The 24939-nt window shown below is 40.6% G+C and overlaps 3 protein-coding genes across 12 annotated transcripts in view; 2 read left to right on the top strand and 1 right to left on the bottom strand.

The window, feature by feature from the left end:
- Positions 1 to 7523: 7523 nt before the first annotated feature.
- LOC110985014 (uncharacterized) lies at positions 7524 to 17137 on the bottom strand. Its single transcript, XM_022245698.2, has 4 exons — positions 13984 to 17137; positions 9830 to 10006; positions 9157 to 9360; positions 7524 to 9042 (listed from the first exon to the last, which is right to left on the bottom strand). Exons 1-4 carry the CDS (start codon positions 16023 to 16025, stop codon positions 8502 to 8504), a joined length of 2964 nt encoding a protein of 987 aa, XP_022101390.2. The 5' UTR covers positions 16026 to 17137; the 3' UTR covers positions 7524 to 8501.
- A 112-nt stretch (positions 17138 to 17249) lies between these two features.
- Positions 17250 to 23360, top strand: LOC110985029 (uncharacterized). The gene is made up of 2 exons (XM_022245725.2): positions 17250 to 17566; positions 21181 to 23360. The coding sequence occupies exons 1-2, from the start codon at positions 17521 to 17523 to the stop codon at positions 21810 to 21812; spliced, it is 678 nt and encodes a 225-aa protein (XP_022101417.2). The 5' UTR covers positions 17250 to 17520; the 3' UTR covers positions 21813 to 23360.
- Positions 23361 to 23518: 158 nt separating this feature from the next.
- The window catches only part of LOC110984986 (opioid-binding protein/cell adhesion molecule homolog), a 45736-nt gene continuing 44315 nt past the window's right edge, over positions 23519 to 24939 (top strand). For 8 of the 10 annotated variants that reach the window (XM_022245659.2, XM_022245658.2, XM_087141821.1 and 5 more), the window contains exon 1: positions 23520 to 24255. In XM_022245659.2, the coding sequence (XP_022101351.2) occupies positions 24192 to 24255 (64 nt within the window). In that variant the 5' untranslated portion in view covers positions 23520 to 24191. Of the gene's footprint in view, positions 24256 to 24939 lie in introns of all 10 variants that reach the window. The other 2 variants (XM_087141813.1, XM_022245660.2) reach the window with 2 other exon arrangements.

Raw genomic sequence — 24939 nt, 5'->3', positions numbered from 1 at the left:
TGTCAACACGCCCAGGGTGCTTGCGCATTACACACGGTTGTAGGAATATACTGTCGCTCCCTTGCGGGCCGTACTCCAGCCGTTTGGGTGCTCAGGTGTATATTCGTGTCAACACGAGTGAGCTCCCTTGGAGCCAGGTGTGAAGGGGTCTCCGAAACCACTACCGGTACTGAAGTGCAAGGTTCCGAAACTTCACGTTTGTCCGACGAAAATGGATGGAGCTCCGCAGGGGTCTAAATTCTCCAATATGATGGCTGAGTTTGCGGGTAAGTCATTACTGTCCATTTCCCAAGAAATTAAGTTTGGCTTCGGTGTAATCCTATCCCTAACGTAGTCAATAAATCAGCACAACTCGTCGTGCTTTAGTGGGGTAATACGCTGTGAAGGTCTACGTCATAGATCTTTACAGTGTCCTACCTAGCTACAGAGCAATTTGTTCTAATGCTGTTTACGTACCCCATGCTCCTGAGTAATCAGAAAATCCAAAGCAATGCCATTGAATTTCATGAGGATTTATATTTTTTCGTCTTAAGTCCGGAAACATAAAAGTAATTTAACTAGCAGCAAAGCCATAGTCTACGGAAGTGTATAAGGGCCAGTTGCATAAAAAAACAAAACAAAAACAAAAACAAAAAAAACGATAGTACCTCGCTGCGGCGAGATAGAAACTCAAAGAAAATGTAAGTTGCCCTCATACGCTTCTAAAGTTATACTCTTCTGTAGAAAATCAAACATGATTTCCAAATTGAAGAGAAATAGCAACATGCGACTTGGGTAATAATAATACAAATAACTGAAAAACTTATCCTGCGATATTCTATTTCCATAGAATGTATCAACGTTAGAACGTAAGGGAATACATGGATATGAATGAATGTCACGGCGCTAGTACCCAAACCGCAGTATAAGAATATGTCTGTCCCTTCAAAAGGGAGAACACTTATACCAAGACATAATCCTGCTTCCATCGGTGATGTTTCAATCTTTCATGGGAACAGACGTATCTAGCCCTACCAACGCTACAAGAAAATTAACGGACATGTTGACACTAAAATTAGGAAATCACAATTCAAGCTAGCATTAAAACTTAAAAAAACTGCAGGATAATATCGATAAAAATCAACATACCTTGCAGTGCAACATCAACAAGTGATGAACATAAACAATTGATATCAACAAGCAAACAGAGACATACACTGACAAATAATCTAAAACTTTTTTTTTTCTAGGAATGTTGCCACTCAAAGGGGAAATCAGTTACAAAGATCCGGGAACCGGTACTGTTTACAAAGTAAAGATAAAAAAATCCAAACCACCGAGATTTTGTAGGAAGAAAAGAGAGAAATATCCAACTGATGAGGGTTACGAACTGCCCGGATGCCCGAACAGGCCTCTCCCTCCAGCACCGAATGGGCGAAGGCTGTCAGAACCTCTGGAGCCTGACTCGAATAGCGACTTTGAAGATCCTGTGTATGACCCAATCCCTGATGGTGACATGGATTGGTTTCCCAAGTCGGGAAAGCATGGCACCAGCCACGGTTCAGATGGCGGTGTCCCAGGTTTTATGAATACAGTCGGCGTTGATTCTTGCAGTGGGCAGCAACAAGAGCTGCAATACGAAATTCTCGAACTTGACAGCAGCCACAATCAGAATAGCGGTGATTGTGGAAAAGAATCTGATGAATTGTACACTCGACTTAAGCGCCGCGCAAATAGATCTGATGTGTAAATCAAAAGTTGTTTTGTGCGTTGATTTTACATGCTATGATGTGATCAGTTCTGATTTTCAAATGAGAACTTCTTTCAGCGTGATTCGTTTGTCTGCAGAAAACAGAAACATTTCCTTGAATTCCTTGCTATGACTAGCAAGAGTGGACCACTGGAGAGGTTAATAATGACGGGAAAAATACCCAGCACATAGTGCCGAGCCCCAGAAAGGCCTTTAAAAGGTCGTATATCAAACATATTCCACATTTTTGGCGCCACCCCAAAGCCAATCCACCTCTCTCGAAAAAGCTTGGTTTGAGATCCATTTGATGTTCAGAAATGAAACCGACCAACGTAAGAAAATGATGAGGTATGTAATGTAACTAAATCTTTCTTCCAACATTAGAGTATAAAAAGTGACATCTTTGGGAAATGAATTTAATTTGGACAAATGTATATTCAGCGTAACTGTACAGACTATGTAGAGATGATGTATAAAATAATAATTTGTTCTCAATGTTGAAAATGTGTAAAGCATCAATAATTATTGAACATGTATTATGTCTTTCATTATGTATTCTGTAAAACAACATTATGTATGTGATTAGTGATCCCGGGAAGTAGATTCCACGCGGGATAGGTCAGGCTTATACCTCAAAATGTTATTCATATCGACAACAAATAAGCGTATATGATATTTTGCTTTAAATTTTGAAAAATTGTATGTAGTGCTAGAACTGATAAGATCGTTTCAGTTTCAAACAGCGACAGCCCAACTGAAGTAGAAGCATTCAGAATGATGTATAAAATTGTTGGTAAAATGGGAAAATGTGTCTCGAGGGCTGAAAATCCTGAAATTAGACCTACCTCAAAGTAGCTGACATCTTCAGGCTGGGGACTGGAGGCACAGCTTTAGCAAGTGAGTGGTGTATGTTGCAATAATGGTGGGAAATTCCCCACTCATACTTCAGTGAAAGAAATGACCTTTTGTATTGACCCCCGCCGCTGTTATTCATTGTGTGTTCTCAGCCATGGTCACAAAGGCAATAAAATGACAAAGCCGAGGAATGGTCGAAATTCCAAAAGTCGTGAGCATTTCTTAATCTTGTACTCTAATGTGATGTGTGGATTGTCCTCATATTAGGTTCTTGTATTTGTCTAATGCTTGTATGATCTTTTTAATGCCTATTTTTCCTTGCAAATTGCTTTGGCTCCGTCATTACACGATTTTGTTTTCTTTTACGTGTCTTTTTATCCTTTTGTTTTCATGAGCCAAATTAATTAAAGCAACACCGGAAAAGATGTTGCTCAATGTGCTCAAACTTTGAAATTAGCTTTTCAGTATCATAATGCATTCAGGGAATTAAGCAAAGGCGATAACAGTATTTTTGAAGAAAGGGCAGTTAATCGATTAAAACTGGAACTCTTGATGGTGGTTTATTAGTCTTGCAACTGGTAACAACGTTGTTTAGGTTGAGGGAGAAGTACTGCTTGCAGGTGCAGAAAGGGAGCAATCCCTATTGGAAGAAGATTCTGCTCTGAGAAAAGAGCCGGTGGTCAGAAAAGATCCCGATGTTTCGACCAGCGTGCTCAATATTTACCATGTGTACACTATTCAGCTTTCAGGGCCAGACACTTCAAACAACACGTCGCTGTCACTCAAAATGCTTTCCGCATTGTGCCCGCATAAAAGACAATGAATTGGTACTAACCACTAACCAATGTGTCAATGTACAGTCTAGTTTCCATTGTTAATAATCAAGATATCCCTTAAATGAGGTATCTTAAGGCTCATTAAGGGGGTATTGGAGTACTTTTAAGATTGTAAGGAGTACAATTAAGATTTTTAATAGTCTACGAATAGTGACTTTGTGATGCATTATTTTTAATGGTTTATATTTTGTTATCGTTTAGAAATGCCTGTGTAAGCTGCATGTTTGTGCCTTTTACAATGGCTAATTAAAACAGATGAATTTAAATGTTGACCTTAGGTGCAGATAAAATTTGTCGATTACTATCTTGACAATTCCATTTATAAAACGCCCACAACGTTTATGGATTTTGTCCGTTTGGTACTTTAAGACTATGCTTTGAATCAAATCACATTCGGCACGGTCGAAATCCTCAATTTAGTAACATAAAGTCTCCGTGTTATAGTATGGAAAAGGGGTAGTGCCAGGCAGAAGGAGTGGACTATTTCACTCATCTGCCGACATCGTGACGTAGAAATGCACTCTCGCTGACAGTGAAAAACCTACAGTGCCCGCTTACTGAACCGAGACGTTAACCATTGTGCCACATTTATAAAGTGTTATTCGGGGAGAGTGAACAAAGTCTTGTTGACGACGGCTGAAGTTTTGCAGTAGTATCAACATAATTTTCTTTTTCATCAAGCTTCTTTTTAGAAAGTAACGTACTTGGTAATCTCGTCTCCATAGCATGATTTTTGCAATATCACTCACAATTAGGTCCTGAAGAAGTCATTCTACATGTGTTAGTATACGGAGGTATGTAATGGCAGTGAATATTCAAAAGGGAACATGTATAAACACGCGTAACATGGAAGCAATAACACACTCATGATCGGGACGTGTTTTCCTTGCTTCGTGTGCTCGTGATTTAAAAAAAAAATTCCTAATCATTGGCATCATCACTATTGCCGGTTATGTGATGACATCATCCTTTTGCTCACGAACATGGACATTTTCATAAGCACCTGGATTATTACGTGCCTGTCTTTTCTTGCTTCAGATGAGAAAACTTTACTTCTAAATGATTTCATACCTTTATTCAAGTCATAAAAATCAAATAAAATCTCCTGTAATCAATGCTCAAACATGTAACTTTGAAATGTCGAAAACCGACATTAGCTATGAAAGTTTTTGACATCTCAGAAAAGAGAAACACATCAGTGGAGAGGAAAACTCAAACCAACCAATAGATGTTTAATCAACCAAACCTGCTGGGTTAAAGTTAATTTAGGGTTCATTCTAATCCACCAATTCGGTTAACATTGTCCAACGATTGCTTAAAATGAACCATAACTAATTCAGTCTCACAAAACACAGATTACATAACCAATTTGTAACCTGGACATTGCAGTTTTTGCCTGTCCTTGAGTATAAACTCTATCCCACGTATGAAAATTCTTGATTAACGAAATATATAGTTGAGCTAGGTACACAGAAATCCAAAGTAAAGACTGCGTTTCGCTTGGCCAATCCTCTGACCTTTAGGGTAAATTGTCCGCGAAAAACACTCCAATTTTAAGCCATTGAGAGACACCGTTCTTCTGATGGTCGTAAGTCTCAAAAGAAGCCTAGGAACAGGTTGGTTTGTTATTCCAGTACTGTTCTTTTCCAATGGAACAATCTACCGTATCTTCTCACATTAGGAACCCAGAGAGTGTATCAGCATTCACGGCTAGTCTTCTCTTCAAGAAACATTTTAGAAACGTCATGTAAACAATTCATGGAGCGTTGTAGGTTTAATTCAAACACTGTTTATTCATCACCTATAGTCATGTAACTAGTCCAGAATTATGTAGCAAAAAGAGAAACATTGGTTACACATATGCGATGATTAAGCAGACGTTGGAAAAAGACCAATGGACACGTTTTATGAACAATATTGTCAAAACAAGCAACGAAATAGAACCATTTACCATCGCTAAAAGCTGCTGAACGTCACAGCAACGTGTCATCTATACTGTTGTAATAAATAATTATCAATAGTCTTGACGTTGCAATATCCTGCACCGTCTTAGCAGGGGACTGGTAACACCATTGACGTCCGTCAGTTTGACCTGATTTTACGTTGAGACTCCTTACCCTGAATTTCAAAAAAATATGCCATTACCAACAAATTGAAGCGAGGGGAGGCCAGTCCCGAAGTAACTGCTCTCCTGAAAAGATTAGCGAAATACCCTATAGCCTTATACTCTAAACATTACACATGAGCTCGACTAGGTATTTCAATTAGGTGTTAGGTGATTGAAATCTTGTGACATACATTGCCAGACTTGAGAAATGACTATCCAAAGGTAGCAACTCATTGGAACGTACCCTGTCTGGTGGAGGGGATGAGTTCGGGAGGGAAATCGGTCTGTACTGTGCCTTTGTCCCAGGGCCAAGGTAGAAAGTTTATAAATAAGTGGGCTTGTGTCCTTCCTGTGCCAGAGCTGTTTATGGACAGAGTAGCTCCAACTCTAGACTTTGGAACCTAAATGGCCGTTCATTATAAGAGTAGTACAGCATGCCGATGTGTGTGACTATTGTTCGTGAGAACTGATGCGTAACTCAGTATTCATAAACTATTGTAGACAGTTTCTCTATTCAGCAAATTGCAACGTGACCATATATTAACATTTGATAATGCCTGCAGCGTAAAATCGCGCCGGCACTTGGATAAACAGACAGTTTAATCCATTCCTGTTGGTCAAGAGTTTGTGTGCAACACGACACACGGAACCTGTCATGCACTTTATAGGAGATTCTTATGGACTACTTGCACTTGGAATATACCATAAAAGAGATGGGGGTGTTCTGGAAAATGAAAGTTTAATACTTGAACAAAGGAACAAAGGGATGTGGACTTTCCATTCAGCACGACACAATTAATTATTCATAAAGAGAATGTATCATTAATGAATGTTCTTGCGTCTTCTTTTTACGGTGCTTACTCCCCTTGGGATGTCCCTTTTAGAAACAAAGTTAGAATACTTTTGGTTAAAGTTTGACTTCTAAAGAGTGTCTACGGTAGAGACATTTATCTTGCCTTTATGTCTCTTTTGTTCATGTAGTCAGAAACGGTGTTCTTTATTGTAATTATCATAGACAAATCCTGGGGGGGGTTGTGTGTCTACTCAGAAGAGCACACATGCACCATTGCATGGTCTTATCCTCTTTTTCCAACGCGACACACCACTGACAGAACGCTAAATCGGTGCATTCTTTCAGGCTACTTTCTGCATTCTTGGGAGGGGGGATAAGTCGTATTCAGAGTAGGCATGGGGTCCTGGTTCTTGGGGAATACTGCATAATCTCCTCATCAGGGATATGTAATGTGCAGACGCAGTACAATGCCCTCAGTATGCAGTGCAATGAACGTAAGACCACTCAGTGCAAATACTGCAGGTATATACATGTACCAGTATAGTACCCGACACATTTACACGACTTTGGAAAGTATAAGCGACTCGTATACGACAGGTGCACGCCGAAATCTATAAACACTGATCAAATATACAATAAATCAGATCAAATATACAACAGTGACAACAGGTAACATCTTCTATTCATGAGGTGACATTGATAGATGTTATGAGGTGACATTGACGGATGTTAGGTGATATTGATAAATGGTAGTTGTTGTCACTATCGCATATTTGATTTGTGTTTATAGATTTCAGCGTGCACCTTTCGTATTGAGTCGTTTAAGCTTTCCAAAGTTGTGGGAATGTATCGTGTACACTACTGGTGCATTCATGGAGTATGTGCATTGGGTCGTCTTATGTACATGTATATTCTACTGTACCGAGGGCGTCGTACTGTACATGTACATGTAGTAAAACACGGGTGGGAGTGCTTATTCTGGCGCACAATACAACTTTACTTTCTGTCTAAAAGTGGACGCGCTGTGTTGATAATTGCACCAGTTGTCAGAGTACTTGTTTTCATATTCATTATGTAGTCCACAGGTGACTTATATGTACATGCACAGACCCGACAGCTATATGCACTTCGAATGAGACAATTAGCCAGAGTTGTACCAGGATAAGAGTGGTTATAAGCAACAGCTGGTAATGACACGTAAAGTGTATTAGGCTTTGACATTTATTTAATCAAATAAATCTGTGTACAATTTTAAATTGTTTTGAAATAAAGGTATTTCGTCGACAGGGTTTATTTTAAATTAATGACTGGGTCATCCCTCCTCACCATAAATTGACATAAATCAGCTCCAATTGACAACCAACATCGACTATCTGACAAAAGCAGTATTTATGCATGGGAATAGATATAGCTGACTGCTGATAATGCCCTCGCCTGCGGCTTAGGCATCAGTCGCGTGCATTCTCATGAGCCGGTCTTAAACGCACATTTAAGACAGATTATTCACACACTGCTCCTTTTATTTATGCAGCGACTCTCTCTATACAGCTTTGTGTTGTGCTCTCGGAATTAGCCTGCCTGAATGCCAGGGAATTAAAAACAAAATCTGAAATTGTGTGAAAGTAGGCGTTCCTGCTGCTTTGGTGATTTGGTAGGAAATGTTTTGGATCTACACCTTTACTGAATGATACGCTCAAGTTATCTCTGGTCTAAACAATTGAAATTAACTATTGGTTCCCTTGGTAACACTGTTAAAGATGGTCACTCAGTGAGTATACAATGCATGAACAATTCCTGTTTATTATTTACCCCTTATGCCTGTCATACGCGTAATTTCTACTCTTTGGAGAACACGGTTTGCATATTTTGAATCGATGATAAAAGTTTAAAAAGGTAACAGGTTTTATTTCCATTCGATAAAGAGTGACGACAAGAGAAAAAAAATAATTTGTAGAACTGGAAATATCAAGAAGACCGTGAGCACCAAAAGCTATTGTTAATAATTCGTTGTGAAATTGCATGCACTTTGGGGTATTAAAGTTCACAGAAATGAAGTCTTTCAAGTATTTTTAGTAAGTACATACCCAGAAAAGTTGTACCTGATTGTTGTAGCTAAATACATGATGCTGCCATTTCTTACTTTGCAAAAGGTAGGATGGACTTTGGTTTTACATTCCCAAGTCATTTGCTGTCTGGTATCTCTCCCTCGTTGTCTGATTGGTTAGAAGTATAGCTGTATTTAACAAGGTGTTTCTCCCCGGGATCGAACGCCAGGAAGAACCCCTCCTCAGCCAATGCCAACCCCGTGTAGATGTACTCAGTCGGGAATTTTCTGACCACCACTGGACCACCAGGACCCAAGACTAACACGCTGCCCAGCACCGCGACGATCGTGGCGCCCGACGGCATCGACGCCAGGGCCAGCTGGTTGCTCTGGGCTGGGGAGTTCCAAACAGTCCTCCCTCCGTCAGCAGCGAACTCAAGCAGCTTGTAAGGCTCTGAGTGTGTAGCCACGATAATGTTGTCTGTGTGTGGCTCCACGCAGACGTTGCTGACACCTGCAGTAAGGGACTTAGGCGGAAGCGGTATGCGACACAAGGGGTCGCCCCCTGTGGCACGGTAAATGAACAAAGTCTGCGATTTGCTGTCGCCAATGACCACGTTGCCACTTGATGATACAATGACGTTTACTGGTTTGGCATTGTCTCCAGCACAGACCCACCTAATAGCCAAAGATAATATATTCATATTCATTGAGCCTCGTGCCAATCTAACCAATAAGCTTCGATGCTTGTGTACAAAAACCGCCCCAAACATACTACATTAGATGAAATACCTGTGTTCCTCCTCTCCCTGCGCGGTACATGTAATAACACACCTCAAGTTGGGCACCAACAACACAAGTTTCCCTTCGGAGTTTACAGCAATCTGCAGTTTTTTGCGCACACTGATACTTATTGCCCCACCGGGCATGAAACCGCCGTCGGTTGCCAGTCGATGGATGCAACCTTGCTTTGCATCTTCCACATACACAATGCCTCTGGACAAAATTAAGTGAGAATAAAGAATGTAAAAGAAAACAGTTAGTTCCGTGCATACATTGGTCACTAATATCTGACTATAAGAGTGGACCTTGATACTAGAGTGCTCTTAGAAAACTGGACTCGATTTTTTTTGTACTCAAGTCAGCACTTATAAGAAACAAACAATGGCCTTCGTCTATCCGAACCAAAATCCCATCCCAATTGCACTATGTGCCCTACCAGGCCTAGTATTTCCGTTTGCTCTTGAACCGTTCGAAACAACTTAATTGTTACAGCTGTAACAATGTGAAGAAAGGAAAACCAGTCAACCAAAAAAAAACACCCAAAGTCTTTTACTAAAAAGGACGGGACAAGCCATCATGGGAAGCAAAAGAAGCAAAAAAAAAACGAAATTAAACCAAACAAACTTCAAACAAATCAAACGAAAATGAAGACAAACAAAATGGGATGACAAAAAAAAAATACTTGTCAATGTCCACTGCCATTCCTGACGGGGCCGCGTAGCCATCTGGAGGATCCTTAAATGGTAAGCTCTCCTCTACGGCTATTATTAGTGGCATCCCTGGCTCCAATTTGTAGCCGCAGATCTTGAGGTCCACAATGTGTCTGTCCTTTGACCGAGGTGTGAATATTACTTTGTAACTAAACATGGAAAGCAAAAATACGAACGATTAAACGTTTACTCGTACAACTGGGTAGATGGATGGCAATCAAGAAGTGTATTGAGCGTGCATGCATAAACCTATTACATTAAACCCACAAGCGTGAACGCCATGATATATATCTACTGGACAGCAAAGGAACTTGCCACTTCTGTCAAAGGCCACACATAAAAATTCACTCCATAGACATAAACAAATTTTGTACACAGGTATGCTGCAATACCCCTTACTAATCACATGCCCAAAAGCAAGTGATTATCTTTATAACAAAAAAAAATGACATGTGTGCCAATGTGTCCTACCTATCCTACCGCTCCATCGTTTGAAGGTTTGGAGGCCAAGTCAAAGGGTATAGATAATTTTGGAGTCACTGCTGCCGAGGAAATGGAAAGATTTGGAAGAGTTTCACTGACGGAAATATTCGTCGGCATAACGCAGCTACCACACCACTTTGCACACCCCCAACGTTAAGAGTTGGTCAGTCTTTTTACGAGAATTTGATTTGTTGGAAAATTTTGTTTTGCGAGTAACAATTTTGTTTTGCCACTTGCAAATTTGATTTCTTCAAATTCCTGTTAGGGCCGATGCCTGTGCATGTAGCATGATGCATATGCACACGAATGGGGGTGTTCCTCCTTAGTGTGAATTTGACCTGTATGAAGACTTAAGTTGAGACTTCATGTCTTGACCTGTGTGAAAGTCGCCATGATTATGTCATCGAAAAATATAAATTAAACTAAAATACAAATGCCCGTCTGTATGGTAATTTTCGTTGGTCAGTGATTTATAAATATTCATGTTCTCCATTTGTCATTTATGGATCATATCCTAAATTTAGTTTCCAATTTACATGACTTATGCATGTTTTGAAAGCTTTCGTTATTCATTCCCTAAATTACATTTGGAGGGCATGGAGGGGTATTAAAATATTTCAGGGAAACATTGATGTATGTCCTAATGTGACCCACATGTTTTTCATCTTGTTAATTTGCCAGATGCTCATGAAGCAGTGTGCCATACCGTGAGACAACCGTGGTTTGGTGAATTCATTGCCGTCACTAGCGTGATTGAGTAGTCTACAAAAAGCCATATAACACGGAACTGCTGTCATATGGGGTTGAAAGCTCACTTATTTGAAAGTTGAACAGCCCCAAAACAACTCAATGTGATCATATTACATCTTGAAGCATATTGAGCTGTTCAAGCTTACTCTATTTCATTGACTATCCCATCTAACTGCCTTGAAATTATGTAGAAGGTTCCTAACCACCTGGATGACGAGCAATGGATTAACACATACACAAGTGCCAGAAGCAGCAGGCTTCTCAGTGTACAGGGCTGCAAACTTGTGTTTTTCTTTTCTCTGAAACTTGCCCTTTGAGGTGCTCTTTCCATCATAAGTACATGGATGGGTTACAAAGATTAAAGAATGGCAATGGACAATTCTACTAGCCTAGTTTGTAGTGAGACAGTGAAGGAAGTAGCCAAAAAGTTCTCACAAAGACCCCCAACACACAAAAAATTAATGACTATTCCTGTGCATGTATTTATCAGAAACAAAATGATACTTGCACCCCATGAATTTACATATTTAGATCAAACCATTGGTTGTCATTTTTTTCTGTTAAACTGTAATTTTCTTGTATGTTTTCCTATATGTATCTTTTCATGTTCAATGTTGATGTGAAATAAATTTAATTATGATTCCAATGCTACGTATTGTCATTTTTGCCTTAGGCCACGAAAATGACAGGCTATAAAATACGCAGATTATTTCTAAAGGTCATTAATTAGTTGTGTTAAAAACAAGTTTCAAAAGACAGTGAATGCTACCCTGGTTTTTCTCGTATTTCGAGTTTAGCGTGTTTTTTTTATTCGGACTCATACAAAAAATGTATTCAATTTAAGAATGGGATTTCCCTTGTGGTCCAGTTTTGAATAATACCTCGTTTCAGCCGCATTTGTATAGCTCCACAGGTTGGGTTTGAAGCGTGGTGAGAATTTGCTAGGTCATGATTTATTTCGCAAGTAGCAGTTGTTTTGTTTATTTAAACCTAAAAAAAAAACCAAAAAAAAAAATAAAACTAGGGATATCACTTCCTGATGCAACTGGAATTTGAGTCACCAAAATCCTTCCGAGCATCTTTCAGTTTTGAATAATTGACCTTTTCCATGGTCGTTTCGTTTTATTTTTTCCTACATTAAAAGCAAGGCAGGCCAAATCACGTCGGTCTAAAGTAGCTTCTGCTTCTGCCTGTGCTAGTGTCGCATGGTTGCGTTGCAGGCTAGGCCAAAGCACTACGCACGCCCCCGAGGCTCAAGTCAGGTATTTTATGATAATCTGGATTTGCGAGAATTTTGTTTGTCGAGAGACGATTTGTTTTATGAGATACAATTTGTTGATCGAGTCAAACTTTTGTTTTGCAAGGTTTGTTTTTTTATTTTTTTGAAAATAGTAATTGTGGTTAATTTCGTACTGTCATTATTGTCATAGATTTCTCCTTGTTTTATTAACATTTTTCTGCTCTTCTCATTTCATTTACATTTTAATAATATTTTCTTTTATTTTTATTAAGTTTTCATATTTTTGTTTTCTTATATTTATATATTTTTACCTTTTATTGCAGTGTTAAAGTTTTCCTTCTTTTTATTTTTAAATTGTTGTTCTTAATTGGAGTTTTCCTATTTTGGTTTTATTGTTATTTCGTTATTTCTATTCTTTTTTATTTTATTTATTTATGTTATAAATCTAATTTAGTTTATATTTTTCATATTGTCGTTTTTGCCCCGATGGCCGCCCATAGGAGAGTGACTTCCAGTGAAGCAATGAAAATGAACCAGTCGGTATTCACAATGGAAATACGTATTTATATAAAACGTGCTACGTAAACTCTCCCCTAATTTTGCGTTTCATTGCCTCTCCCGTCGCAGTTATAACATCGTGCAAAAGGTCTTTGTTGGTTTTATAATAGATCTGTTAACCACAGTTCGAATGGTTGACATGACCCCGTTGCTTTATCAAGCATCCTGGTGCTGGCGCTGCATGATACGTTTGAGTGGTTATTCCATCCACACTTACAGTTGTAGTCAAATGTTTTCATTCACTTTGAGAGTGTTTACAACAATTTAAGACTTTACCAATTTTGGCAGCCATTCTTGCTTGCAGGTGATCAGCAAAAATAATCAGTTTGTTGAAATGGCATGAACGGAAAGTACCCAAGTGTTATATCTCTGACTAAATGTAATTGTAGACGGAATGGCTGCAATCAAACGTGTTATTAAGATTTTGGTATTTCATCAGCTGGAAAGCCATACCAAAGATAATAGAACAGAACGGATCGAAGGGGATATAGGGGATGGTTGGGGGAAGGTCCCAGTGATCTGATAGCCCCACCCCCCCAAAATACAATGCGTAAGAATAAAGTATAAAAGTAATAAAAAAGCTGAATACAAAAGAAACATGGACGACAGTAAGTAAAGTAGTTAAAATGTAATGCATTATCTATGTATCTATCTGTCAACAAGAGGTCGAAACGATAAAAACAGACGGGCCTGACCCCTTACCATCCCCGTAAAAGAAAAAAAAAACGGGGAAAATGCTCCCAAATAGCCATGCAGGCTTCTTTTCTTTCTCGGCATATATACTGCAAAATTTGATTTCATATTAAAACGACGATAAAAGCAAATGGCGAACAGAGTTGATCTAAAAGTTAATATTACCGATAATATTTGATATCATAGTTCAGAAGTCGTCAAGTATGAACATTTCACCCGTCGCCTAGTTCTTAGCATCTGTGCGTGACTTGTTCAAAGTTACAGTTCATGAGAGAATTCAGACTATCTCTTTTAATTTGGCACGATTAAGTAGCTAACAAAACTGAAAAACAGCAAAACTAAAACAATAAAACAAAACAAAATGGAATCGATACCCCCATACACCTTGCTGTAATTTCTAACCTGCCATCCTGATTGTCGACGACTTCAGCCTGTTGCCATCTGTCAGGGTGTCTTGGTGTGTTTATCATTGCGGTGACATTGTATCCCCCAGTGGTCAGGCGCTTTCCTTCCCAATCCCGTGTCGTCAAAGTCACTGTGTACGGCATGTTTAGGACTGCGGTAAGAGGGGGGCATTTGCCCATAATGTTCCCCACTACTTGAGTTGAGTTTGGGTTGAGAGGGTTGACGTTGATAACGAAAGGGGTTTCGGTGGTGGGTTTGCTGTCCACGAAGATGGTGAGGTAAACCTTGCCAGCAGCTGGTGGGGTGTAGACTAAGCGGTAAGTTCCTTGCTCGTCGGTCTCCTCGACCCAAGCTTCGGACTCAGACCGCGATCGGTCTGAGTTGGCTTCTGTGGAGCTTTCCCCTGCTTGGACTTGGTCACGGCCGGGCATGAAGTACCGCGCAGACAAGCTGCTCAACCTTGTTCGACGGGACGATGGCCCCCTGAGTTTGAAAAAGACAACGTGCTCGGCTCCTGCGAAAGCGTCGCTCAAGATGATTTCAACACCAGGATCTTGGTTTTCGGAAACCTGAACAACATCAACCAGGAACGGGCTCTCTTCAATCGGAACCCTTGACAAGCTGATATTCAGCTGATGCAAGCCGGCCACCAATGGTTTTAACGCCAACTCAAAGCAGTCCCCACATATTTCGACACATTTGCACTCTATCCTGCTACCATCCGGTGACTCCAAGTAAGCATGTATCATCCCAAGAAGTCTATCTAGAGATGTGCTGGAGGGACCGTCAGCACGAATACGGACTTTGTTAATTTCTCCAACAACCCAGGGTGTCCCACACTTAATCGGGAAGTCGAGTTTCAACGTTGGAATTTGCTCTGGAAAAACGTTGGAGGCACCGAAATGCCCAAGGCTTGGAATAAGCTCCTCAATCTTGGACAGGACACGGCCATGTCTCTCTGTGAGGATAATGAAAGACTCCCCAGTCGGACTGAACAGGACAGGCCTCTCCACATCGACTGCAATGAGCTCGTGGAGCCGCGAGATGATTTGTCCCCTTGCCATGAGGAGGTCTACAGGGCTGCCGGTTTCGCATGCTTTATCGGCAAACTGGCTAGCCGAGTCCATCTGTGCTGCAATTAACTTGGTCTGGCTGTTTTGGTGCTTGAGTTGATTTGTCCTCTTAAAACACACTTCTGTCAAATCCGCTAGAACGTTCTCTTTTCTGGTCTCGAGCTTGCTTTTCAGGCTATCAAACAGAGAAGAAACAGTAGACGACATTTCCACCAATAGGTCAGCGGTCTGCTTAATTTCGGTGTCAATGTATCTGGAGATCCCCTCACATTTCACTTTTTTGTCCGCAACAGCACCGGCTAGATTTTTCAACTCCTCCTTGACAGCCGTTGATTTCCTTTCCAGGTCCAGGACAGAATGGCCGTTGTGGGCCGTTGCAAAGCATACCAAGCACATGGCCCTTTGGCAGCTCTCTTCGTCGCAGAACATGGACAGGTCTTGCCTGTGCTGCTCGCACTTTAACGTCTGCCTGGGCAGGGGGATGTGTGACCGCTGCTGCAGTTGCTCCAACGAGCTGACGATGTGACCCTCAAACATATGCATCGTGCGGTGGGCACGATCGCAGCTCTCACACAGAAAGCAAACGCAGCCAGCGTCAGAGCAGAAACTGACCGCTGGGTCCCCATCGACGATGCACGAGCCGCAGCGGAGACCTTCAGGCCTGGTCACATCCACGTTCAGAATACGTTCCAACGGTTTCAACTTCTTGGCGATGAAGTTGTCTGGAAATTCCCGCACGCCTCCCCTTGGAATGGCTGTATCACGCCGACACAACGGGCACTGGAAATCCACCTCGCCTGGGTTGCGTCGGGTGAGATTGTCGAGGCAAACCAGACAGAATCCATGCAGACACGGCAGAAATTTTGCAGCCCTGTCAGCATCGTCGTACCTCTCACAGCAGATAGGGCAGGTCAGTATTTCAATAATTTCACCGGTTATTTCAAACAGAGACGCCTGCGTTGCCATGCTTTGACCCTATACAGACGATCCACTAACCTCAAGAACAGCAACGCGTCCAAAGTGTCTAACGCCAAACGCTCTGTAAAGATTAGAACCTGGCTGTTTCAAGTTTATTTCTAATGTAATGCCAAGCCCACTACTGCGGGAGAAGCAAAGTTCAGTAAATTTGAATATCAATACTCAGATACGGATTGACTTTCAAAGCACTAAAAATAACATGGAAAGAATGCAGCAAATAGTCGACGTACTCTGGGACTTCCACGGGCTTCCCAGGTCACCGACTTGTTTGTCTGGAACATGAAGCTAGTTTAACACTATCTTCCAGGTATTTCCATACATAATTAATCCAGTGATCTCCACCATTAAGTCAAGTCATTAAAAATAAGTTGCAACGATTACATGTTGTTACGGCAGTTTACTCTGGAACAAACAAAAAAAATCATTAATGGGAACCGTTGTTTGCTATGTGTTATAAATGTTGTCAATTAGCCGTCTTTTATGTTAAACATCTTTAAAGTTGAACATCTGTTGTAATTTGGCTTATTTTGGGGTTCATGTGAAAAGCGGTTGTCGTGGCTTGTCAGCTACAGAAAAGATAAAAAGGATGGTTAAAATCAGTGATTTTTTTTTAACTCGTCACTTCGGCAGAAGAGTGTATGTATACTTTTGACCACTATATCCCACAAGTCAAACTTTCAGACGATGGTCAAGTACAATGACAGAATTGCGCGTGGTCATGTAGCTATACCACGGTTTACTCTATCGGCACCTATAGATCAAGTTTTTCCCATGGTTGGTGACTGGAGACATCGGGTAAAGCTTCAATGGTGGAGTGTAGTGCTTGAAGAGAGGCTGCAAGCAAAGGTATGCGGCATTTGGTTGGATTCAGTCGTTATAGGTCATCTTTGTTTTGTGAGGAGAGTCACACATTTTGAGCCAAGATGGCGACTCCAAATCATGCTCACGGGTATACGCACATTCATTATGCAGAACAGATTTCTAACCGTAAATACTTCGCAACCTCGCAGGCTGCTCTACAGATAAATACATCCAGACGCCTACTGTACAGAAATGTTACCCATGCATTGCATTGCACAGGTAGTTCACATCTATTTTTTTTTTTACACAGATTCAGAAGGTCGTTGGTTTGGGATGGCTACCCCTTCTGAATAGGTTTCTCTTGAATTCCGTCTGCGCATGGGCAGCGATAAATTTGTACCATTACGTCAAGACACTGCTTGTGTAGCTTTCACAACACTCGTATCTCGCGCCGTTCACTTGGTGTAAGGCGTTACTCTTGTGCGGACTTTTGCATCGTAGATGAAAAGTTTGCTTTTGAGGGAGCGCCTGTAGGACACCTAGGACAAGAGTTTACCAAAGGCAGTGGATGCCTCTGGTCAAGTGCCGGTCGGAAATACCCAGCATACTTCCAGGTTGACCGATCCCGAGTCTAGCTTACTTCCTAATACCCGGATCTGACTGCGCTTACCCACTCCATAGGATGGCCAATGCACCAAACGGGAAGAATGTTCTCAGCAAGTTCGAAAGTAAGTGCTGACTTCCACTTTATTTTAAACTGAATAATTTCATGCTGTGGGCTATAAAGGGAGGAGGGACTACGAACAAAGATGCCAATACCATAACACGTTTAGTTCTCAAAATATATTGCAATGTGTAAACCTGAATAATACTTGGCAGAGGTTAGTCCTCGAGGGCACTTAAAGCTACTCATGCCGGGCATGCGTGTAGAGGCTCATTCCTGGGACTCACAACGAGAACCCACAACATAGGAGTACATCGTTATATTCTGTCCTCGGTTTGAAACAGAGACCAATACTAGGATGACTGAAATTAGTAATAAATCGCCAGATTTCACATCATAAATTCCAGAAAATATATCTTGTTTTAAAAGAAAAAGGATTTAGGACTGGATCGCAATCTATTATTACTCTTCATTCATACATTTTGCCGGAATGAAACTGAACGATTGCTTCCCCAAAAGAAAAACATCAAGTCAAAACGGACCTCTCATTTCCGAAAATCTAATATATATGATGACCAGTAAACCTTTCTGTATTCATAAGCAGATGAAGAGTTTCGAAATTATTATGCTAGATATTATGCTTTATTTTCACCAATGTATGATTATAACGAGGGCGCCATTTTGCACAGGGCACTTTTTATCAAAAGGGCATGCATAAGAATAGTGTTTTAAAAATCGTAAACTACACAACAGCAAATATTTAGTGGTAATGCTGACCACGGCTTTTGTCCAAATAAGCTATTTAAGAAGAACGCGAAAAGTAAAGTGGAAACTACTCGCAAAAAAAAGAAGATTATACACAGAGCCATGGAGGCACTCTCGTTCTACCTTAAATTAGGGCCTACACCACGTTTTACATGTTAAATGTAAAAGTTGCCATTAACGTAATATCCAAACTGTTGAATTTTTCCCTTTTACTTCTACAAAAGAGATCAAGTCATCATAACATGTATACAAAGCTTTACTTTACGTTTCCAAGTCAAAACAAAACCCCATGGTTCTTTGAAAACAGGTGCCCAAAGTAAGTTTAGCTGGTTGCATTAAATAGATACAACTTAAAGGGAACATTCTACATAAGAGAATACAGAATGAAATGGGGCAGACCAATCCAAAATCGTTGTAGGTGGACCGTGCGACGATTCTTGAAATACTACACCTGACCATTTACGTTCAGGCTCCGCCTACTTGATGAAACTGAAAAATCGCTGTGCAAGTCCCTTTCTGATCGACATAAAACCCACCATCAGTTAATCACAAGCTTCTAAGAGCTGTTTTGTAATTGCCGATAAGTATGGAAATATTTCTCTGGCAGACAATGTACAGAGAAGGCTTTATGGAATGAATGTAAATCCAGGGTAGGTGGTACACAATCGTCAACTTTTTGACCAAGAAGAGACGTGTTATTGAATCCCCGCCCCCTTTCGTGGTGAGAAAAACTAAGGCAGATTTCGATGGATTGTAAGCTCCTCAATCGCAAAAATGTAGTCATTAGCAGCGGACAAAATTATGAAAAGCCGTGGAAATTCGCTTTTGAAGTAAGATTCAGTGGAGCAGGTACACATAGTTTACACCTACATCTGTATCATCACCATAGGGTAGCATACTGTATCACTGTTTATGCTTACAGGGTGGCCTTATCTGATATTTCACTTGTTTTCCTGATAAGAGCCCTGTGATCATAATGGTGGCAGCACCCCTCCCCGCTTTGAAGTTTCTGTCATTCGTCAATTTTTTATCTACGTTATGCCCATCCCCCAATCCTGGGCAGAAATTTATGCCGCTTTTGTTTGGCCAGCGTTATCGAACAGAGATCCAAAGTGAACTAAGTAAAAATAAAACCCTAAAAAGAGCAGCCAAAGATATTGTCGTGTTGAATAATCAGACTGGAGTTTCTTAACAGCGAGCTTGATCTCGTTGTTTACGTCATCTGTTTGTTCGTCATTTTTAAAACCCTCTTGGATATTTTGTTTACTTTCCCCTCTTCTGCAATTGAAAAAGTACACAGAAACTCATTTTTCTTAAGAAATTTAACAACAAAACCAGAGTGGTTTGTGTTTATGTTTGTGCATAAATTTGTGGTTTAAAAAGTTCTCCGGTCTTGACAATAACATTTTGCAAAATCGAAACTGTCTTTCTGTGTAGATGCGTTCGTGCATGTCCTTTTCTATTGAGGAAAAAGTGGTTTCCCCAAATCTTCCAAAAGTGTTTTAACCCGGACATTCGGACTTTTGATGAAGTTAGAGCCAAAATGTTTCCCACTTCAATAGTAAAAAAAAATTTGAAAGGCGTGAGGTGCGTATGGTATTATTCCTAGTTGACTTGCAGAGCAACCCACCATGTCAGGAATTTGTACGAAAGTTTTGAGGAGTAAAAGGCAAACGCCCCCGCCTCGCTTCAAATGCAATCTGCTGGTAGGTAAAGAGTATGTTAAACAGGCATGTACGTGCATATGCTATGCATGCCAATAGTACGATATAACGCTGTAAGCCTTAGAGTGAAAGGTCAAACTATATATCTGCCTGTTCGAAGAACCAAATGCATGAACACTTCTAGAGTTGCGGTCCATTGTCAGAAATATCAAAAGCACCTTAAGTACAACAGTCTGATATCGACTTTTTATAGTTGCCGTAAACCTTTCACATGTACAATGATGAAGTTGATTCTAAAAGAGCTCAACATTTTTTAACCTTCAGCAGTTTTGGAGTAACTTTTTGGAGTAATTTTGTGGGCTTAATGTCGATTCGGGTAAATGAGCTTTTGAAATATTGAACCTGGTGTATTTCAGAAAAAACCCTAGGAAAAACGAGCCCTTGTACAAGTTTCACTTTTCTGTGGTGTCACACTATTGCTGAGAGTGTTATTTCCACATGATATGTTTTGTTAAGGGAATTGTTAATGTACAATTATCGTGCTGCTGAATTGATTTAAACTGAAAAAAAAATAAATAAAACTATAGTGTTTGCAAATGCATCTTGTTTCGCCATCCTCCTCGTCATATATAACCACTACAAGTTTGGGAAAAAATTTATTTAGAGAATACACTGTGAACTGAATTTCTGTTAAAAGAATGGGCTCAAATTTGCACCAATCCATAGCTCCCTACTTGTCAATTCTCGCTGTCTGGACCAGGTTACCGAATTATCGACAACCGGTTTACCGAACTATATTCGGTTTATGAGAAACAACTGAGACTATAGTGGTAACTAGTTCCGCAGTGGCCTGAGATATTAAACACAGTGAAATGAAACTGTGATTTTTTAATACAATTTTGCATGCATAAATGTACATACATTTACCGAAACACTAATTTCGAATTTTTGAGAAATGCCACAAAGAAATGTTTTAGAAGAAAAAGGAACATTCCATGTCAAGCCTCTGTGATCTTCAGACCATTGGCCTCGAGCTGGGCCAAGAGAGGGTGCATCGCTGGTTCACGGGCGACTATGAAACGCAAGCATCGCTACAGATAAAATCAATAAACACCTAAACTCATCTGGTTCTTTTCAGCCGATGAATGGGCTTCTGTTCGAAGTGGGTATCGCGCTCAGGGCATTCAGGAAAAACAGCAAGTCCTTGTAGTTCATGACTGTTTGTCTTTTCAAAATATTTTTCATGCAGCTTTGCAACCTGTGGACGGAAAAATCAGCTTCTTTGACCCAGAAACTGGACGGATAATCAAAGTCAAGATTGGCAAACCCAAGAAAAGCCGACTTTTCAGCTTTTTCTCGCTGAAAAGGAAATCAAAACCAACCACAGGCGAACAAGCGACAGTAGGAGAAGTTTGTGGAGCCTATAGTGAAGGGGAGAAGCCTGACTACTACAATGACCAACAGTCTGGCGCTGCCGCACCGTCTGCCATTTACCACAGGAGGAGAGCCCTCTCCGAGTCCAGGAACCATCTGCTGGAGTTGGATGAGGACGATGACTCGTTGCCGCTTGACGAGAAGGGAGATACTGACCAGGACGAGAGCGACTACATGGTCGTGCCGGAAGAAGTGACACCCGTCGCACCAGTGCCCCCACCCGACAGCCCTTCTGGCTCAGACGGGGACAGTTACGACGATGAGTGCGAGAAGGTGTACCGAGCGCTGAAGCGCAAGGCTAGCAATGACTACTTGAACGTTGCGCCCCTGAGGGAGCCCTTGTACAGCAAAATCGCTGATGATCGCAGGAGGGCGTCCTGTCCGATAAACGACGAACCCGATGACGACACCACGGAGCCCCATGGACATTCTAGCAATGGGTTGTAAGTGATAATTCATAGAAGCCCCCGCTATGTTAAATAGTATGGCTCGCCACCCTAATGACTGCAGCGCGTTTGATGAAATACAACAAAAATTGGAACTGTCCGACGAGGATATAGTTCTTGGGGTTCAAAATCAAATAGAATATGAAACAAATAAACAAAAGTAACAACGCATGAATCTTTACATTTCATCTGTACAGCAATGATTAACTCAGACAGAATATATGTGGTGTAAATGTACAAATTTATTAGGGCCCCATTTGACCACAAGTAATATTCTACTTATGTTGGTGGTCTACTGTTTTGCCAATGTTTATTGCGGTTTTGGTTTTAAAGGTGGTGTACCCCACTGGTAAAATCCCGAAAATCTGACTGCTGTATAATCCTGAAATATCGCACTTGAAAGAAAGTAGGCCTACACAACAGTCTCAATCAGTCTGTAAAATATCTCCACCCAGAATGCTGTAGTTTTCGAAAAAACACAAATTTTGTTCTTGTCTTTTCATTCATTATGAATGCATTATCATAATCCTACTCGTTTTGATGTCATGGTCACGAGTCGACTGCTGCTTTCCTGAATGAAGTCTTTCCATGAATCCGCAACGAGGAGGCGCATTACTCCAAGGTGAATTCACTGATTAGTCCTAGCCTTTGAAAACTGCTCTTTTATAAGGAAAATGAGAACCTGTCATGCTTGTTTCCCCGGCATCCTGACCCCGCAGACGTTGTTCTCTTGTACTACGAACGCCCTATAATCCATAGATTTTAACAAGACCTTCGTTTTCAGCTTTAAAAATGCCGCACTGTTTTTCTTGATTTTGCACAAAACAGTTGACTCAAACATGGAACAAAGACGTAATTAAGTGAAATGTAAGTTTCAGTGAATATTATTATCAGGAAGCCTTGTGAAATTACGAGAAAAAAAACCCAAAAAACAAAACAAAAAAAACAATGGTGTCCATCACCGTTAAGTATGCTGCCGTGTATTTCTTTGGTATTAAAGTCGTCATCACTATCCCTAGACAGGCAATAAAGCTTTCTATATGCGAAACATATACATAACTGTTAAAATCAAGAAGAGGTTGGGTTTTTTAGTTGGCAGGTCGTAAAACTCATAGGTATGTCACGTTTTCCCCCGGTAAACCATTTCATTGCTCTTCAATCAGCTCTTCTCTAATTACCTACCGGTAACTTTGTCATGATTATTCCTTCATTTAACGTTTAACATATCATATAGGCTGAGTTTATTTAACCAAGATACCGTTTGACATAAGTTCACTGTTCTGAGATATGTACACTCTGTAGATATTTCCATAAGGTTCATTAGCAACGGAAACACATTTTGAAAAAAAAAATGACATTACATCAGAACATCATGAACACCAACACGAATGACAATTGTTATGATGCATGTTTTTATCATGTTAATATAAAGGCGTACTTTAAAACAAGGAAATTTGTTTTTTTTAAGAGCAAAACAAAACAACAACTGCAATAAGTGTATATAATTAATTTAAAATATAACTGTATTAAAGAAGTTGAGATAAAGATATTTACTCTGTCCTTTGAATTTTAATATCGGGTACATGGGTCTTCATAAAACGGTTGTGTGAACTGCATGAAAACCCGGAAGAGACAGTGAAGTCAAATTATTCCCTTCATGCATAATTGAGTGCGAATTAATGGAGCGTGGGGGTCCCTTAAATAGGCAGTCGATCTTGTGGGAAGCCCAGTGTGTTGTCGACGAAAGGCCGTTAAGGATCCGGCTTGCTGATCGCTGCTCAGGGTACAGACCCAGCAACTGTTCATACGTGTCGGCCTACGTGTACAGAGAGGATTTGGCCGGCTTAGTCAGGGTTTGTTACTCTCTCTCCAAGGGCCAATTTCGGCGTAGCCGTCGCTGTTACTTAGATGCTTGCTTGTTTGTTTTGGGATTCTTTCGGTGGATGCTGTCGTGTTGAAAAAAAATCGTTTTGACTCAGGAGGCTTCACTTACAAGACAATCTCTCGAAAACGTAACACATTCAGGGTGGGGTGCCTGCTTCAGTTTCCGTTTTCCAGTCACTTTATCCTCGTGCAGAAATCGCACCACGTTTCATTTTTCCAGAGTTTAAATCGCAACGGTTTTTCTGAAAGAAAACCCGATTTCCCTTGGCACACTCTCCAACTGTCCTGGTGAAAAACAGTGTCGAAACCTGATCAGATTTACGTTTAACCAGCTTTACAAACAAGAAAGAGATTTAAACGCAAGGTATTCGTCGCGAAGCAGCTTCCGAACCTGTCGGACGAACTCCCGCTTGTCAACTGGCTGTCCGGTTTCGAAAGTGGTGAAGACGTGCCTCAACAGCCCGCTCTGTGGAGAGTAAAAGCCTAGGGCTTCATAATGGGACTTCGACCGCCGGCGTCTCTGCTTTTTCTTGGTGTTTTACTCTGTGCTTCTTACGTTGGTAAGTTCAACATCTTGTTAATAGGCTAATTGCACAATTTTCATGAAGCCCACTCTGTCAAATCAACATAGCGAATTTGCCCGGAAAGGGTAAGCGATTATAGGGGGAAGTTATCAAGGAAAAATTCTTGTTAGATACAATTTGGCTTCTTCAAAGGCTTTTTTTTTAGGTATTTGAATCGTTCCCCCTGCATGTTTGTGTCTATACGGTATTGTATGATGCAGACATTGACAAGAAAACAATTGCTTTCACGATTCGCAGGTAAAGTGATATTAGTTAAGATAGTAAAAAAGTGGGATTTTATGGTCTTGGTTATTTTTTTTTAATATCAATAAAACGACTAACAAGTCTTTTGTTCGTGCGTGCGTCCGATATTGCATTCACAAGCAATCGTATGACATATATCGATTACTGTTTATATCAAGAGGCCTTCCACCTCAAGTCCCCGAAGGTCATGAAGCCAAATTTCTTCAGATTCAAATTAAGTCAGGAGCTTTATTCAAGGTTTCCTGTCGAAGGCATCATTTTCCTTAAGTGTCAATGCAGGCCTTGATATTTATTACCCATCCCATCCCAGTACGTCTTGTTCATCCACAGGTCTACGAGTTTTGGGCTAATTTAAAAAACAAAACAAAACAAAAACTCTCCTCCGGGCTTGTGGTATAAGTGCTTGTTAATGGGATC

This window comes from Acanthaster planci, linkage group LG10 (assembly GCF_054643075.1).
Source record: "Acanthaster planci isolate LZ-2023a linkage group LG10, COTS_SCS, whole genome shotgun sequence".
In the NCBI taxonomy this organism is placed as follows: Eukaryota; Metazoa; Echinodermata; class Asteroidea; order Valvatida; family Acanthasteridae; genus Acanthaster; species Acanthaster planci.
Note: the sequence above shows the minus strand (reverse complement) of the source record. Positions and strands in the feature narration are given on the sequence as shown.

Excerpts from the sequence above, each read along its gene's own strand:
- LOC110985014 (XM_022245698.2), bottom strand. The coding sequence starts at position 16,025 with ATGGCAACGCAGGCGTCTCTGTTTGAAATAACCGGTGAAATTATTGAA. Across the intron at positions 9,361-9,829 it reads ATGGCAGTGGACATTGACAA|AGGCATTGTGTATGTGGAAG; the intron begins GTATTTTTTTTT and ends AATTTTGTCCAG. Across the intron at positions 9,043-9,156 it reads CAGGGAGAGGAGGAACACAG|GTGGGTCTGTGCTGGAGACA; the intron begins GTATTTCATCTA and ends TTTGGCTATTAG.
- LOC110985029 (XM_022245725.2), top strand. The coding sequence starts at position 17,521 with ATGGCCAATGCACCAAACGGGAAGAATGTTCTCAGCAAGTTCGAAA. Across the intron at positions 17,567-21,180 it reads TGTTCTCAGCAAGTTCGAAA|CTTTGCAACCTGTGGACGGA; the intron begins GTAAGTGCTGAC and ends TTTTTCATGCAG.